Source organism: Scyliorhinus canicula, chromosome 10 (assembly GCF_902713615.1).
Source record: "Scyliorhinus canicula chromosome 10, sScyCan1.1, whole genome shotgun sequence".
Lineage (NCBI taxonomy): Eukaryota > Metazoa > Chordata > Chondrichthyes > Carcharhiniformes > Scyliorhinidae > Scyliorhinus > Scyliorhinus canicula.
This window is the reverse complement of record NC_052155.1, coordinates 141,312,844-141,329,995: the sequence shown is the minus strand read 5'-3', so window position 1 is coordinate 141,329,995 and position 17,152 is coordinate 141,312,844. Positions and strand designations below refer to the sequence as shown.

The 17,152-nt window shown below is 48.7% G+C and overlaps 1 protein-coding gene across 6 annotated transcripts in view; it reads left to right on the top strand.

Annotated features, from left to right (window-relative positions):
- LOC119972690 (collagen alpha-1(XV) chain-like) overlaps positions 1-17,152 on the top strand; it is a 521,348-nt gene that overhangs the window by 230,020 nt on the left and 274,176 nt on the right. For all 6 annotated transcript variants that reach the window (XM_038809807.1, XM_038809806.1, XM_038809803.1 and 3 more), the window contains one exon: positions 6,604-6,630. In XM_038809807.1, coding sequence (XP_038665735.1) covers positions 6,604-6,630 — 27 coding nt within the window. The remainder of the gene's footprint in view (positions 1-6,603; positions 6,631-17,152) is intronic.

The window sequence follows — 17,152 nt, the reverse complement described above, 5'->3', positions numbered from 1 at the left end:
ATGAGGATCTCCCTCTATGAGGGTCTCTCTGTATGAGTTCTATGTATGAGGGTCTCTCTGTATGAGGGTCTCTCTGTGTGAGGGTCTCTCTGTGTGAGGGTCTCTGTATGAGGGTCTCTCTGTATGAGGGTTCCTCTGTATGAGGTTTTCTATGTATGAGGGTCTCTCTGTATGAGGGTCTCTCTGTATGAGGGTCTCTCTGTGTGAGGGTCTCTCTGTGTGAGGGTCTCTCTGTGTGAGGGTCTCTGTATGAGGGTCTCTCTGTATGAGGGTCTCTGTGTATGAGGGTTCCTCTGTATGAGATTTTCTATGTATGAGGGTCTCTCTGTCTGACAGTCTCTCTGTATAAGAGTTTCTATGTATAAGACCATAAGACATAGGGACAGAATTAGGCCACTCGGCCCTTCGAATCTGCTCCACCATTCAATCATGGCTGATATTTTATCATCTCCATTCTCCTGTCTTCTCTCCATAACCCCAGATCCCCTTATTAATCAAGAACCTATTTATATCTGTCTTTTTAAAAATATTTTTATTCTCCTCCTTTTCCACATTTTCTCCCAAATTTACACCCACCAACAATAAACGATAATCAGTAACAAATATGCAAATCCCCATATCAATAACAATGATCCCATCCTCCCACCAAACCCAAACATTAGCCCGCATGTTCACCTAAACAAATGACAAAAAGGAATCAGGAATCACCCATAGTCACCATTAACACACACAGCCTCCCCCCCCAATCCTCCCACCCACCCGTCCCAACTAAGGTTCAATGTTATCCAATTCTTGAAAGTGCACAATGAATAATGCCCATGAATTGTAGACCCCTTCATCCTTCCCTTCAGCTTAAACTTAACCTTCTCACGAGTCAAGAATTCCAACAGGTCACCCCGCCACGCAAGGGCACAGGGTGGAGAGGTTGCTCTCCAACCCATCAGGATCCACCTTTGGGCGATCAACGAGGCGAAGGCTACAACATCTGCCTCTGTACCCGTTTCCAACTCTGGCTGGTCCGACACCCGAATATGGCCTCCCGGGGTCCCACGTGCACCACTTCAGTTTGGCCCCCCCCAAAAAAAACATTCACACCCATCTTCTACTCCTTCAAAGATTCGGCCCATCCTCGCCCTCGTAAGGTGTGCTCTGTATACCACCTGCTGTATAAGCCCCAACCTCGCACATGAGGTGCAGGCGTTCACCCTCCGGAGCACCTCACACCAGAACCCCTCCTCCATACCCTCTCCCAATTCTTCCTCTCACTTTGCTTTAATCCCTTCTAGTGGTGCCTTCTCTTCCAAAATAGCTCTGTAAATCTCTGACACTACCCCCTTCTCCAGTCCCCCTGTCATCAGCACCACCTCCAGCAATGTGGAGGCCGGCTCCACCGGGAATCTGTGTATATCCTTTCTCGAACCTGCATGTATCTAAACATTTCCCCCTGCTCCAGTCAATACTTCGCTTCCAGCTCCTTCAATCCTGCAAACCGACCCCAAAGAAACAAATCTTTTAGTGTATTAATCCCTTTCTCCTCCCATTTCTGAAAATTTCCATCCCACTTCCCTGGCTCAAATCTGTGCTTCCCCCAAATTGGCATTTCCCTTGTGTTATGGGAGCAGCGTTTTCAGAACCCCAAAATGTATCCTGGAGTTCAACCAACCTCTCCCTTTAATGTATTGTTGCTTTTGAAGCACACGGCTTGTTCCCTAGGTATGGTATTACAATTATGGACACGTGGTTTTTAACACAAAACAATGTTTATTCGATGAATTCAACTTAACCTTTTAAAATAAATATTGGATCTCTTAACACCCCTTACTTCAAAGATAATCCCGAAAATAATGCAACACTAAATAATCCCTCAAAATGTTCCTTCAAACCTCCAAAAGACTTAACACCTTTAAACAGAAACAAATCAGGTTAAAGACATTACTATTATGAGTTTAAATCACCCAAATGATTCAGAGATAGTGTTTCATGGCAGAGATCATCGCAGATCAAGCTCACTGCAAACACAGACACACCCAAGCTCTTTTCCTCAAAACTGGCTTTTCCTTTCAAACAACCCACAGCAAACCAACCAGGCACTTTTCAGCTGCTCTCTCAAACTGAAGCACGGTAGCATGGTGGTTAGCATAAATGCTTCACAGCTCCAGGGTCCCAGGTTCGATTCCCGGCTGGGTCACTGTCTGTCTGCACGTCCTCCCCGTGTGTGCGTGGGTTTCCTCCGGGTGCTCCGGTTTCCTCCCACAGTCCAAAGATGTGCGGGTTAGGTGGATTGGCCACGCTAAATTGCCCGTAGGGTCCTAAAAAATAAGGGAAAGGGGGTGGGGGGGCTGTTGGGTTACGTGTATAGGGTGGATACGTGGGTTTGAGTAGGGTGATCATTGCTCGGCACAACATCGAGGGCCGAAGGGCCTGTTCTGTGCTGTACTGTTCTATGTTCTATGAAACTAAAAAAACAGAAGTGAGCTCAACTGAGCTACCCCCACCCTCTGACATCACTTCAGTAATATGAGCTGCTCCATTTCTTTAAGGTACATTGCTTAAACAATCATTTCTTAAAGGTACTCTCACATGACACCTCCCCCAAGAAAAAAAAATAAACCATCAACTTCAAGATGGTTTCATTTTTCACTTTTGCACCATCCACTAAGAAATGTACACAGTAAATATACTTTTTCCTTTTACAAAACAAAACACACGCAAACAGGCATAATAATAAAGTCCATCTTTCCCGTTCTTCTTCCTCCAACTGAAATCCTTCTTGATTGACAGTCTCTTTGAACAAGAAAGTCAATGCACGATCCATCCATTCCACAACGCCTCAGCAATTCTCTTTAAAGTTAGATATTTGCAAGTCCCTTGCAATTCTCCAATACAGGAGCATCGGTTATCACAGCTTTCAGGCAGTCACATGCCTGTTGAAAGTCCACTGTCCATTGAAATTTTTGACAGTTCTTTGGCAAGTCCATCAGTGAAGTAATCACGCCACAAAACGTTTGCAAAAAGGTTCGATCAAATCCACTCATGCTAAGAAATCGCATTATTTCCCTTCGTCGTGAGGGTATCGGAAACTCCTCAAGGAAAGTGATTCGGGCTTCTCCAAATTCACCTTCGGCTATGTTCATCACCAAACCCGCCTCCTGAAGTTGATCGAAGAATTCCATACGACGTTTAAAATGTTCTTCCCATGTCTGGAAGTTGGAAAGAAAAACAGATTGTCCCATTTTCTCAATGCAATCCTTCAAACGTGGGATAGGATAAGAGTCCGTTCTTGTAACTGCATTCACCTTTCGATAGTTCACACACAACCGTTGAGTACCGTCTGGTTTAGGTACCATCACTATGGGTGAGCTCCATTGGCTACAACCCACTTCAATTATGCCATTTTTCAGCACACTCTCAATCTCTCTGTGAACCTGTGCCAGTTTTAAAGGATTAAGTCTATATGGATGTTGTTTGATAGGAACAGCATTTCCCACATCCACATCATGTATAGCCATTTTTGTACTTTCCAATTTATCTCGACAAACTTGCTCATGTGATATCAATAACTCTTTCAGGTCAGTTTGTTTTTCCTATAGAAGGTAACTTAACAATTCATCCCAATTTTTAAGAACATCCTCATTTTCCAATTTAATTTGAGGTATGTCAAATTCACAGTCATCGGGATTTGGTTTGTCACTTTGAGTTAGAATCATTAAAACTTCCTTTTTCTCTCCTTCCCTTTCAAAGTACCTTGTAAGCATATTCACATGACACACTCGGTGAGTCTTCCTTCTATCTGATGTTTTTACCACACAATTCACCTCACTTAATTTCCTTTCAATCTGCTACGGTCCACAAAACCTAGCTTTTAAAGGCTCACCTGCCACTAAAACTTTATCCCCACTGACAAAACGACGAACTTTGGATTTCTTGTCCGCGACCCGTTTCATCACATTTTGTGCAACTTTCAAATGTTGTCTAGCCAATTCACCTGCTCTATTTAATCGTTCCCTAAAATTTCACATCTAATCCAATAGTGTAATTTCCGATTTCTCACCCACCAATTTTTCCTTAATCAATTTAAGTGGTCCTCTTACCTCATGACCAAAAATTAGTTCAAAAGGACTAAATTTGGTAGACTCATTAGGCGCATCCCTAACTGCAAACAATACGAATGGAATTCCTTTATCCCAATCCTCTGGATAATCTTGACAATACACACTCAACATTGATTTAATGTCTGATGCCTCCTTTCTAACGCTCCCTGCAATTCTGGATGATACACAGTTGATTTAAATTGTTTTATTCCTAAGCTATCCATAAGTTCTTTGAATAACTTTGAAGTAAATTTCGATCCTTGATCCGATTGTATTTCTGTGGATAGTCCATATCTAGTAAAGAATTTGAGTAACTCCTCCACAATCCGTTTCGCTGTAATATTACGTATTGGAATGGCCTCTGGAAACCTAGTAGACATGAGGGTCTCTGTGTATGAGGGTCGCTGTATGAGGGTCTCTGTGTATGAGGGTCTCTGTATAAGGGTCTCTCTGTATGAGGGTCTCTGTATGAGGGTCTCTATGAGGGTTTCTATGTATGAGGGTCTCTGTGTATGAGGGTCTCTCTGTATGAGGGTCTCTGTATGAGGGTCTCTGTGTATGAGGGTCTCTCTGTATGAGGGTCTCTCTGTGTGAGGGTCTCTCTGTATGAGGGTCCCTGTATGAGGGTCTCACTGTATGGGTTCTCTGTATGAGGGTCTCTGTATGAGGGTCTCTGTATGAGGGTCTCTCTGTATGAGGCTCTCTGTATGAGGGTCTCTCTGTATGAGGGTCTCTCTGTGTGAGGGTCTCTCTGTATGAGGGTCTCTGTATGAGGGTCTCTGTGTATGAGGGTCTCTGTGTATGAGGGTCTGTGTGAGGGTCTCTGTATGAGGGTCTCTCTGTATGAGGGTCTCTGTTTATGCTGGTCTGTGTATGAGGGTCTCTCTGTATGAGGGTCTCTGTATGAGGGTCTCTGTGTATGAGGGTCTCTGTATGAGGGTCTCTCTGTATGAGGGTCTCTCTGTGTGAGGGTCTCTGTATGAGGGTCTCTGTGTGAGGGTCTGTATGAGGGCCTCTCTGTCGGAGTCTCTCTATGAGGGTCTCTGTGTGAGGGTCTGTATGAGGGCCTCTCTGTCGGAGTCTCTCTATGAGGGTCTCTGTGTGAGGGTCTGTATGAGGGCCTCTCTGTATGAGTCTCTCTATGAGGGTCTCTGTGTGAGGGTCTCTGTATGAGGGTCTGTATGAGGGTCTCTGTGTGAGGGTCTGTATGAGGGCCTCTGTGTAGGAGTCTCTATATGGTTCTCTCTGTATGAGGGTCTCTGTGTGAGGGTCTGTATGAGGGCCTCTCTGTAGGAGTCTCTCTATGAGGGTCACTGTGTGAGGGTCTGTATGAGGGTCTCTGTGTATGAGGGTCTGTATGAGGGCCTCTCTGTAGGAGTCTCTCTATGAGGGTCTCTGTGTGAGGGTCTGTATGAGGGTCTCTGTGTATGAGGGTCTGTATGAGGGCCTCTCTGTAGGAGTCTCTCTATGAGGGTCTCTGTGTGAGGGTCTGTATGAGGGTCTCTCACTATGAGAATCGTTCTGACTGAGTTCTCTATGAAAGTTTCACTGTGAGGTCTTGCTATATAAGGGTGCCTCGATAAAAGTGTCTCTCCGTACGAAGACTTTGTTGTCTGATTCCCTTTCTGTGCGAGGGTATCCACCCCTATTGGGAGACTATGGGCGAGATTCTCCCATATGGGGAGAAATCGTAAGGCTGGCATCAAATCCGGGCGGGTTTGACGCCAGCCCCCCCCCTTCCCGACCGGGAACCGATTCTGGTCCCCGGTCGGGGCTAGCAGCCCGACGCTGTAGGCTCCGGCATCACGGCTTAACGAATTTCGTTAAGCCCGCTTGCCCGAGTTAGCGCCAGCTGACGCGTCATATGACGTCAGCCGCGCATGCGCGGATTGGAAGACTCCAACCCGCGCATGCGCGGATGACGTCATCGCGTATTTGCGCGAAACCCGCGCATGCGTGGGCCGGGATGCCCCTCAGCCGCCCCGCGAATGGATACTGCGGGGCGGCAGAAGGACAAATAGTGCGCGGGCATCGGGCCCGCTGCCCGCGATCGGTGGGCACCGATCGCGGGCCCATGGCACCCTTGGCACGGCCGTGGTACTGCCGTGCCAATCGGTGCCATGGTTATAAAATGCGAGTGTTTACGGCCGTTTTTCCGAACGGCCAGACCAGGTGTGTTTGCCGTTCGTAAAAACAGCCATAAAGGGCTGGGACTTCGGCCCATCTATCAGCTGTGAATCGCTGCCGGCCGTAAAAAAACGGCGGCGGCGATTCGTGTCGGGAGTTGGGCGTGGGGGGGGGGGTGGAGAATAGCGGGAGGGCGTCGGAACAGCGTGGCCGTAAAATTTTACGAGCCACGCTATTCTCCGCACCGTCAGGAGTGCGGAGAATCTCGCCCTATTTATTTTGCAGTCGGGGCAATGAATTGACATTAGCTACAGGTTACAAAAGTATATATTGGCTGATCTGATGGGATTTTACAGCTGACAAGAATTGTTTTTTTCTTGTTTAGGGTGAACAGGGTGATCCAGGAAGTAAGGTATGTGGATGTTTAATACCATATATTAAAATGTAATAGATATGAAACTGACAAAGCTCAGGTATATGTTACCAGAAAACTAGGCCCTGCGCTTGTATTGGGGTTTATAAATTCTGCTCAGTTTAATGTCTGGGTCTTACCCGTTACATGTTGCGCTGTGAAACACACAGTAAGGGCTTGAAACATACACAGTTAAAGAGATAAACAGGAAACAATGGATATATTCAGCAACTCCGGCAGCATATGTAGGCAGGAGCAACAGAGTTATCAGGTTGAAGACTTTTCATCAAAACTGAAAGATGTTAATAAATGAACAGCTTCTAAGTGCAGAGACAGGCAACTTGAGGCGGGGCGTGGGCAGTTGTGCAGCTGTGCCTCATCCTCCTGTGCCTTCCCCCCCCCCCCCCCCCAACTGTTCCTGGGGTTAGGTCACCGTTTCGCCTCATGACCCAAAAACGTGGAGCGAAGTGCTACGCGCACCGCACCATGTCAGTCGAGGCCTGTGTCTGTGCTTTGGCCGAGGTGGTTGGCCCTTTGGCCATAGTTGCAGCCTCGGAGGTGTATGGCAAAGCTGCCTTCTTTTTGAGAGCTGAGCGGGCGGTCCACCTCGCCCTGGAAAAAGGGCTCACGGTGTGCGGGATCTACCTGGCGGTGGACCCACTGGAGGCCATTGCCGAGAGAGTTATTCTCTCCAATGTCCCTCCTTTTATTCCCATGGAACTCCTCACCCACCTCCATCAACTGGGGGAGGTACGGTCAGGGGTCATACCGCTCCCGCTCGGCTCAAAGATCCCACCTTCAAGTATATTTTCTCATTCCGGTGCCAGGTCTTTGTTTGCCTGGAAGGAACTTTTGAGATCCCTTTCGGGGACAAAACCTACCGCATCTTCTGGTCCGCAGGTGGCGTGCGGTGCCACGCTTGCAAGGAGGTGGGACATATTAGAAAAAATTGCCCCACCTCTAACACTGCCGCTGATGGTGCCGCCGCCCTCTCTCCTTCCACTGGCGTGGAGGTGAGGGGACACCCGCGTAGCCGGAAGGCTGAGAGGAAGACCAGCAGGCGATTCACCGGCGGTCAGGTTTGGATCCTTCTGACCCTTTGATCCTGACTGACCCAGTGCCCCTGACTACTGACTCGAGTGCAGCCATTACGCCTCACCACGCCATCACCCAGCAACACCCTCCGCCGGTGACATTTTGTCATTGGATGCCGGGCCCAGTGACACTTCTGCACAGGCCTCTGTGGGTGGCGGTAGTGAGGTGCGCGACCTCGAACCAGAGGGTGCTCTGTCCCAGCCACAAATTCTGGAGAGAAGCATTGAGGGACAAGGAGTCAGCCTGGAGAGGCCTCCAGAGAGATAGAGGTCTCCCCGGAGTGTGACCCTCTCCCCCGCAAACGGCATCAATCCAGGTTCTTTTCCATAGATGTCGTGCCCAGTCCCCGAAAGAAAAGAGTGATAGTGAGGAAATCCCAGCAGCTGCCACTGTCCCCCGAGCAGAGTGCTTCGGGGTCGGATGGGACCCTCAGGGGCACGTTCCACCCAGTACAATTTAGCTTGTTCAATTTCTCAGGGGAGGGGGTCAGAGATCATCCCTGCTTCTTCGGTTCTTAGCGGGTTATAGTTTAGAAGACCCTCCGTCCCACCGCTGTCTTTGGGCACCACTGCCACCATCCCAGACCTGTTTCCGGAGTTATTTTCGGGGCCTTCCGGTGACCAGGTGGCGGGGGCGCAGCAGGCATCTGCACCATGACCTCCCACTGGCTCGGGAACCGGGAGGAGCTGGAGGAGATTCCCCCTGTCGATGATACCGGTGGCGGGATTAAGGCAGCCCCTGAGTTGGTCGATGGGCCTGTGTCGCCCGCCGCACTCAGTGTGGTGGAGGATTCGGGCCCGGAGGGCGACTGTCTGAAGGCTGTCAGCCGGCCAGTGCCGGCCCTCCGGGTCCGCTTCCTCAAGACTGGACCTCAAATCCCAAGGTAAATTACTTTATACTCTCAGCTCCGATACTCTGGCCCTCCGAGTCCGCTTCCTAGAGACTAGGCCACAAATCCCTGAGGTAAGTTCCTTGACACAGCTCCGATACTCCGGCACTCCGAGTCCGCTCCCTGGAGATGAGCCCGCGAATCCCCGAGGTAAGTTACTTGATACTCACAGCTCCAATACTCCTCTCCTCCAAGTCCACTCCCTGAAGACTAAGCCACAAATCCCTGAGGTAAGTTACTTTATACTAACAGCTCCGAAAATCTTCTCTTCCAAATCCATTCCCTGGAGACTAGGCCACAAATCCCCAAGGTAAGTTACTTTATACTCACAGCTCTGATATTCCGCACATCCGGGTCCACTCCCTGGAGACCAGGCCACATATCCTTGAGGTAAGTTACTTTATACTCATAGCTCTGATACTCATCTCCTCCAAGTCCACTGCCTGGAACTAGGCCGCAAATCCCCGAGGTAAGTTACTTTATACCTATAGCTCCAATACTCCGCCTCTCCGAGTCCAGTCCCTGGAGACTAGGCTGCAAAACCCCAATTTAAGTTACTTTATACTCACAGCTCCGATGTTCCGCCCTCCATATCCACTCCTCGGAGACCAGTCCACAAATCTGAGGTAAGTTAGTTTATACTCACAGCTCCACTTCTCCGCCCATCTGACTGCCCTCCCTTGGAGACGAGGTCGCAAATCCCTGAGGTAAATTACTTTATACTTGCAGCTCCAATACTTCGCCTCTCTAAATCCACTCCCTTGAGATTAGGCCTCAGATCACCGAGGTAAGTTACTTTATACTTACTTCCCGATGCTTCGCTGTCCAAGACCGCTCCCTGGACACTGGGCTGTGAATCCCTGAAGTAAGTTACTTTATATCCACTGCTTTATGCTCCACTCTCTGAGACAGCTCCCTGGAAACTAGCTCATCAACCCTTGTTCAATGAAAAGTTCAGGAGGGCATGCCAGGAGCAACACCAGGCATACCTAAAAATAAGGTGTCAAATGGTGAAGCTACAACACAGGACTACTTGGGTGTAAACAGCATAAGCAGCGAATAATAGGCAGAGCTAAGCAATTCTACAATGAATGCATCAGATCTAAGCTCTGCAGTCCTGCCACATCTAGCCGTGAATGGTGGTAGACAATTAAAGAACTCACTGGAGTAAGAGGTTCCACAAATATCCCCTTCCTCAATAATGGAGGAGCCCAGCATGTCTGTGCAAAAGACAAGCCTGAAGTATTAGCAACAATCTGCAGCCAGAAGTGCCGAGTGGATGATCTATGTCGGTCTCCTCCAGAGGTCCAGCATCACAGATGTCATTCTTCAACCAATACAATCACTCCATGTGATATCCATGTGATATCAAGAAACAGCTGAAGGCACTGGATATGCAAAGGCTATTGGCCCTGACAATATCCCGACAATAGTGCTGAAGACTTGTACTCCAGAACTAGCCAAGCTGTTCCAGTACAGCTACAACACTGGCATCTACTGGCAATGTGGAAAATTGCCTCGGTGTGGCCTGTACACAAGAAACAGAACAAATCCAACCCAGCCAATTACCGCCTTGTCAGTTTACTCTCCATCATCAGCAAATTGATGGAAGGAGTCATCAACCCTGCTATCATAATGACTCAGCAATACCCTGCTCATGGCTGCTCAGTTGAGTTCCACCAGGGTCACTCAGTCCTGACCTCATTGAAAGCTTGGTTCAAACATGAACAAAAGAGCTGAATGCCAGAGGTGAGGTGAGAGTGACTGCCCTTGACATCAAGACAGCATTTGACCAAGTATGGCATCAAAGAGCCGTAGCAAAACTGGAGCAATGGGGAATCGGGGAAAACTCTCTACCGGCTGGAGTCATACCGAGCACAAAGGAAGATGGACCTGGGGGTTGGAAGTCAATCATCTCAGCTCCAGGACATCACTGCAGGAGTTCCTCAGTCCTCGACCTAACCATCTTCAACGGCTTCCTCAATTGCTTCCCTTCTATCGTAAGATCAGAAGTGGGGAGGTCACACATATGACTGCACAATGTTCAGCACTGTTCGTGACTCCTCAGATAATGAAGCAGTCCATGTCCAAATGCAGCAAGACCTGGTCAATATCCAGGCTTGGGCTGACAAGTGGCAAGTTACATTCGCACTGCACAAGTGCCAGGCAGTGATCATCTCCTACAAGAGAGGATCTAACCATCGCCCCATGACATTTAATGGCATTACCATCGCTGAATCCCCCACAGTCAATATCCTACAAGTCAGGAGTGGATTGGGATACTCTCCACTTGCTCGACCCCATCCAGGACAAAGCAGCCCGCTTTATGGCTCCTCCTTCCACAAACATTCAAACCCTCCACCACCGACGAATAATGGCAGCCGTGTGTACCAGCTACAAAGTGGGTGGCATGGTAGCCCAATGGTTAGCACTGTTAGTTCACAGCGCCAGAGTCCCAGGTTCGATTCTGGCTTGGGTCACTGTCCATAAGACCATAAGACCATAAGACATAGGAGTGGAAGTAAGGCCATTCGGCCCATCGAGTCCACTCCGCCATTCAATCATGGTTGATGGGCATTTCAACTCCACCTACCAGCATTCTCCCCATAGCACTTAATTCCTCGCGACATCAAGACTGTCTTTGCGGAGTCTGCACGTTCTCCCTGTGCATGCGTGGGTTTCCTCCAGGTGTACCAGTTTCCTCCCACACGTCCCGCAAGACGTGCTGTTAGGTGAATTGGACATTCTGAATTCTCCCTCAGTGTACCCGAACAGGTGCCGGAATGTGGCGACTAGGGATTTTTCTCAGTAACTTCATTGCAGTGTTAATGTAAGCCTACTTGTGACAATAATAAAGATTATTATTATTATTATTAAAGATGCACTGCAGGAACTCGTCAAGGTTCCTTAGGCAGCACCTTCCAAACCCATGATCATCTAGAAGGACAAGAGCAGCAGATACCTGGGAACCTCACCACCAGGAGGTTCCCCTCCAAGTCACTCACCATCCTGACTTGGAAATATATCGTCGCTCCTTCATTCCGCTGGGGCAACATCCTGGAATTCCCTCTCTAATAGCACATTGGGTTTATGTACACCTCAGGGTCTGCAGCGATTCAAGAAGGCAGCTCACCACCACCTTCTGAAGGGCAACGAGGAATAGAACAAAACAAAGAACAAAGAAAATTACAGCACAGGAACAGGCCCTTCGGCCCTCCCAGCCTGTGCCGATCCAGATCCTTTATCTAGACCTGTCTCCTATTTTCCAAGGTCTACTTCCCTCTGTTCCTGCCCGTTCATATACCTGTCTAGATCCCTCTTAAATGATGCTATCGTGCCCGCCTCTACCACCTCCGCTGGTAAAGCGTTCCAGGCACCCACCACCCTCTTCGTAAAAAACTTTCCACGCACATATCCCTTAAACTTTCCCCTCTCACCTTGACATCGTGACCCCTTGTAACTGACACCCCCACTCTTGGAAAAAGCTTGTTGCTATCCACCCTGTCCAGACCTCTCATAATTTTGTAGACCTCAATCAGGTCCCCCCTCAACCTCCGTCTTTCCAACGAAAACAATCCTAATCTACTCAACCTTTCTTCATAGCTAGCACCCTCCATACCAGGCAACATCCTGGTGAACCTCCTCTGCACCCTCTCGAAAACATCCAAATGCTGTTCTAACCAGCGATGCCCACATCCCGTAAATTAATTTTTTTTTAAGTGTCAAAAACCCCATAGAACATAGAACAGTAAAGTACAGAACAGGCCCTTCGGCCCTCGATGTTGTGCCACGCAATGTCCGAATCAAAGGTCAAGCTATCCCACTCCCTGTCATTCTGGTGTGCTCCATGTGCCTATCCAATAACCGCTTGAAAGTTCCTAAAGTGTCCGACTCCACTATCACAGCAGTCAGTCCATCCCACACTGTAACCACTCTCTGAGTAAAGAACCTACCTCGGACATCCCTCCTATATCTCCCACCCTGAATCTTATAGTTATGCCCCCTTGTAACAGCTACATCCACCCAAGGAAATAGCCTCTTATCTATCCCGCTCATCATCTTATAAACCTCTATTAAGTCGCCTCTCATCCTCCTCCGCTCCAAAGAGAAAAGCCCTAGCTCCCTCAACCTTTCCTCATAAGACCTATCCTGCAAACCAGGCAGCATCCTGGTAAATCTCCTTTGCACCCTTTCCAATGCAACCACATCCATGGCATTATTTCAAATAGGAATATCTCAGCTAGTTGTCCAGGCCAATATTTATCCCCAACCAACACAGACAAAATATCACTAAACCCGATTAGCTGTTTGGCTAATGTTTCTGGGAACTTGCTCTGTGCAGATTAGCTGAACATTTTTCAGCATCACAATAGTGACTTGATTTCAAAAGTGCCTCATTGACTGTGAAGTGCTTTGGGATTCCTTGGAAGGCACTTTATGACCTTACAGACTTATTTTTCCCAGCAGGGGGCAGTGAATCAGTAATGGTAATACATACAGTGCAGAAGGAGGCCATTCGGCCCATCGAGTCTGCACCGACACACCTACATCCAACCCATCCCCGTAACCCAACAACCTTTGCTAACCTTTTTGGACACAAAGGGCAATTTGTCATGGCCAGTCTGCCTAACCTACACGTCTTTGGACTGTGGGAGGAAACCGGAGCACCTGGAGGAAACCCACGCAGACACAGGGAGAACGTGCAGACTCCGCACAGACAGTGACCCAGCGGGGAATCAAACCTGCGACCCAGCGGGGAATCGAACCTGCGACCCTGGCGCTGTGAAGCCACAGTGCTATCCACTTGTGCTACCAGGCTGCCCGGTGTTTTAGATTAACCATTTTTACTTCTAGTATGTGATCTAGAATTCCTACAGTGCAAAAGGAGGCCATTTGGCCCATTGGGTCTGCACCGACTTTCCCCATAACCCCACCTAACCTGCACACTAAGGGGCAATTTAACATGGCCAATCCATCTAACCTCCACATTTTTGGACTGTGGGAGGAAACTCGAGTACCCAGTGGAAAACCACGCAGACGTAGGGAAAACGTGCAGACCCCGCACAGACAGTGACCCAAGGCCGGAACTGAACCTGGATCCCTGAAGTTGAGACAGCAGTGTGAACCACTGTGTAAATGTGTTGCCCTGACATGATCATGGATTCCTGGCAGACCGAAGCACTCTTTGCTCAAGGCTCCAATGGTAGGACAGAGGAGTGCAAGGAATGCGTATAGGGCTTTCTATAATAATAATAATCTTTATTGTGACAAGTAAGCTTCCATTAACACTGCAATGAAGTTAATGTGAAAAGCACTGCCTTGGTAAATGGGGCATTGCTGCAGAGATTGTTTTACCAGTTCTAACCTACTCTCGTGCTGTTAAGCATTCTTTTCCTTTAGAATATGATGTTGGCGTTTTAAGAATAAAAAGGCTCAGGTATATCTATATTGAATATTGTGCTGTAATACCAGCGTTCTCCATCCAGTGGCTCTCAGAGTCCAGTAAAGGCCTCACTGTGACTAATGGTTGGAGCTCCCTCTGGTGGCACCAAACATGATGGGGGCGATTCTCCAATATGGAACCCAAGTGTTCGCGTTTCACGACGGCGAGAACTAGGCCCGGGTACGACCAATTCTGGACCCTACAGGGGGCTAGCATGGTGCTGGAGCGGTTCATGCCGCTCCAGCCTCCTTTCCTGGTGCCAAATGGGCGCCGCGCCAACCCGCGCATGCGCAGTTGGGCCGCGCCAACCTGCGCATGCACTGGGGACTTCTTTAGCGCGCTGGCCCCGACTCAACATGGCGTCGGTGTTCAGGGGCCGGCAGCGCCAGAAAGTAGGCCTGGGTGGGGAGAGGCCGGCCCGCTAATTGGAGGGCCCCGATTGATGTGTTCGGCAGGTTGGGTTGACGTGGACTGCACTTGGTGCAGTGTAGCGAGAGACAGACCTCCAACACTGGATAAGATCCAACACGATTTTATTTAACGTATTAACTAACATGAAAATGAAATGAAATGAAAATCACTTATTGTCACGAGTAGGCTTCAATTAAGTTACTGTGAAAAGCCCCTAGTCGCCACATTCCGGCGCCTGTCTGGGGAGGCTGGTACGGGGGTGTGGGTTGACACTATACTGAATTGACTGGAGACCGAGTACTAGCCTGACCAGACTTACTAGCTACCGCTAGCTCATGGACACTGACTGTCTCAGTTGCTGGGTCCAGAGAGAGCGGGAAACCTAGTGCCCTCTGGCTTTATAGTGGTAGTGTCCTATCTAGTGATTGGCTGCTCTGTTCTGTGTGCTTACTCATCATCCTGTGTGTCAATCACTGCCTGTCTGCACTCCATTATATACATAGGTGTATATTATGACACCGATCGTGGGCCAGACCCCATCGGAGGCCCCTCCCGGTGAAGGAGCCACCCCTCCACCCCCCCCGCCCACCCGACCGCTCGCATAGAGTTCCCGCCGACAGCGACCAGGGGTGAACATTGCCGGCGGGACTCTGTCGGATCTGCGCGGCCACTCGGCCCATCCGGGCCGGAAAATTGGCGGCCCTCAGCCAGCGCCGTGCCAAACACGCCACCGCAAATGGCGCCGATTCTCTGCATCTCGGAGAATTGTGCACTAGTGTTGGGGTGTCGTGGCGTGGTTGCTGCGATTCTCAGGCCCGGCGCGGGGCTCAGAAAATCACCCCCTATATTGCAGAAACGTGTTGTGTTGTGGAAGAATGGTATAGTAAGAGACAATTCAGCAGCAAGATTGCGGATATCCCTTAATTTAATCTTTCTCGCCAAGCAAAAAAATTGGCAGTGCCATTTTTTTCAATATTCAAAGTTTTTCAAGCAGCTGTTGAGAGTGAGTCTCTCGAAACCACAACTCACTTTCTCCAACACAGTCAATGCCTGTGCCTCTGCCCACCACATTATGTCTTTGCTTTTGATGCCTTTAGCTCAGTGGTAGCACTCACCAGTCAAATGGTTGTGGTTCAAGCTCATCCTGACACCTGAGCACAAACTAATAATAGTAATAACCTTTATTATTGTCACAAGTAAGCTTACTGCAATGAGGTTACTGTGAAAAGCCCCTAGTTGCCACATTCCGGCGCCTGTTCGGGTACACAGAGGGAGAATTCAGAATGTTCAAATTACCTAAAAGCATGTCTTTCAGGACTTGTAGGAGGAAACCGGAGCATCCGGAGGAAACCCATGCAGACACAGGGAGAATGTGCAGACTCTGCACAAACAGTGACCCAAGCCGGGAATCAAACCTGGGATCCTGGAGCTGTGAAGCAACAACTGTGCTAACCATTGTGCTATAATTTAGACTGACACTAGTACCAAGGGAGTGCTGCATTGCATAGGTGCCCTTTTTTGGCTAAATCGTTGAACTGAGGCTCTGGCTGCCCTCTCAGCTGACAGTGAAAGGTCCCATGGCTGTATTCAGAGAAGAGTGGTGGTGGCCATGGGGGACGTTTCTCCAGTGTCAATGTTCATCCAACATCCAATGATCTGGTCATTTATAACATTGCCTTTTGTGGGAGCTTGCTGTGCATAAATTGGCTGCTGCATGTCCCTATTTTACACCAGTGCAGTGAGGTGCCCTGGGGTATCTTGAGGATGTGAGCACTGATATATTCATCCAAGTACTTCGGTTCTTTCTCTTTTATATCTAGCTCTATATCTGGCTCTTGACATAAACCCTACTTGATCATTCCCTGATTCACTGTTATAGGTAATCCTTACATTCAAAGTTTGTCAAATAAAGTGGAATATTCTGACAAACAATTCAAATCACTGTGTGTCTGCCTGGACATCACATCGTGCTGGTTAATGCAAGACAGTGTGATCAGTTCCATTGGTACTCTGGGGACATAGGAAGGTATGCAGACAGACGACCCTGAGGCACAGCTCAGTTTGCCAATGTAACGATCGACTCTCATTGAAATGCAAAGAGGGCACTGACTTGCTCTGTTTGCACTCCTCCCAATCCCCCTCAGCCAACAACAGAAACTGATCAAGCCCCTGCGTTATAAATAACTCTATTTGATGAATAAAAAGTGAAGGTGTAAGAGGAGAATTTCTAATGTACGTTCATGGGGCGAGAAGTGGAAAGATCTGCAGACAGCTTTGGTGATAACTCACAGTTCGATACAGTGAAAGCCTCTGCTTTAATCACATCCTATTTGAATTTAATGTGGGGCTAATTCTTGCATTGACTTTTCCTCACCCTCTGCAGTCAGGTGCTACAGGAGGGCAATAGAAGTGGACCTCTAGGGTGGGCAACCCTACCCTAGTAATTCTGTAGAACCGTTTCAACATGAATGGCGTGTGCTCGGATCCAGCCCTGCCAGTGGCCCCTGTTGAAAGGGTACGTTTGAACAGGCATCAGCTATGGGCAGAACCTGACGATGCTCACCATTAACATTTACCCATGGTGACTTGGTAGCTGCCGTTGACTGTCAGTCGTCTAACTATATCTCTGAACCAACGTCAGTCAGGTGCCCAACTGGGGAAAAGACTCAGTGGAGAAAATTGGT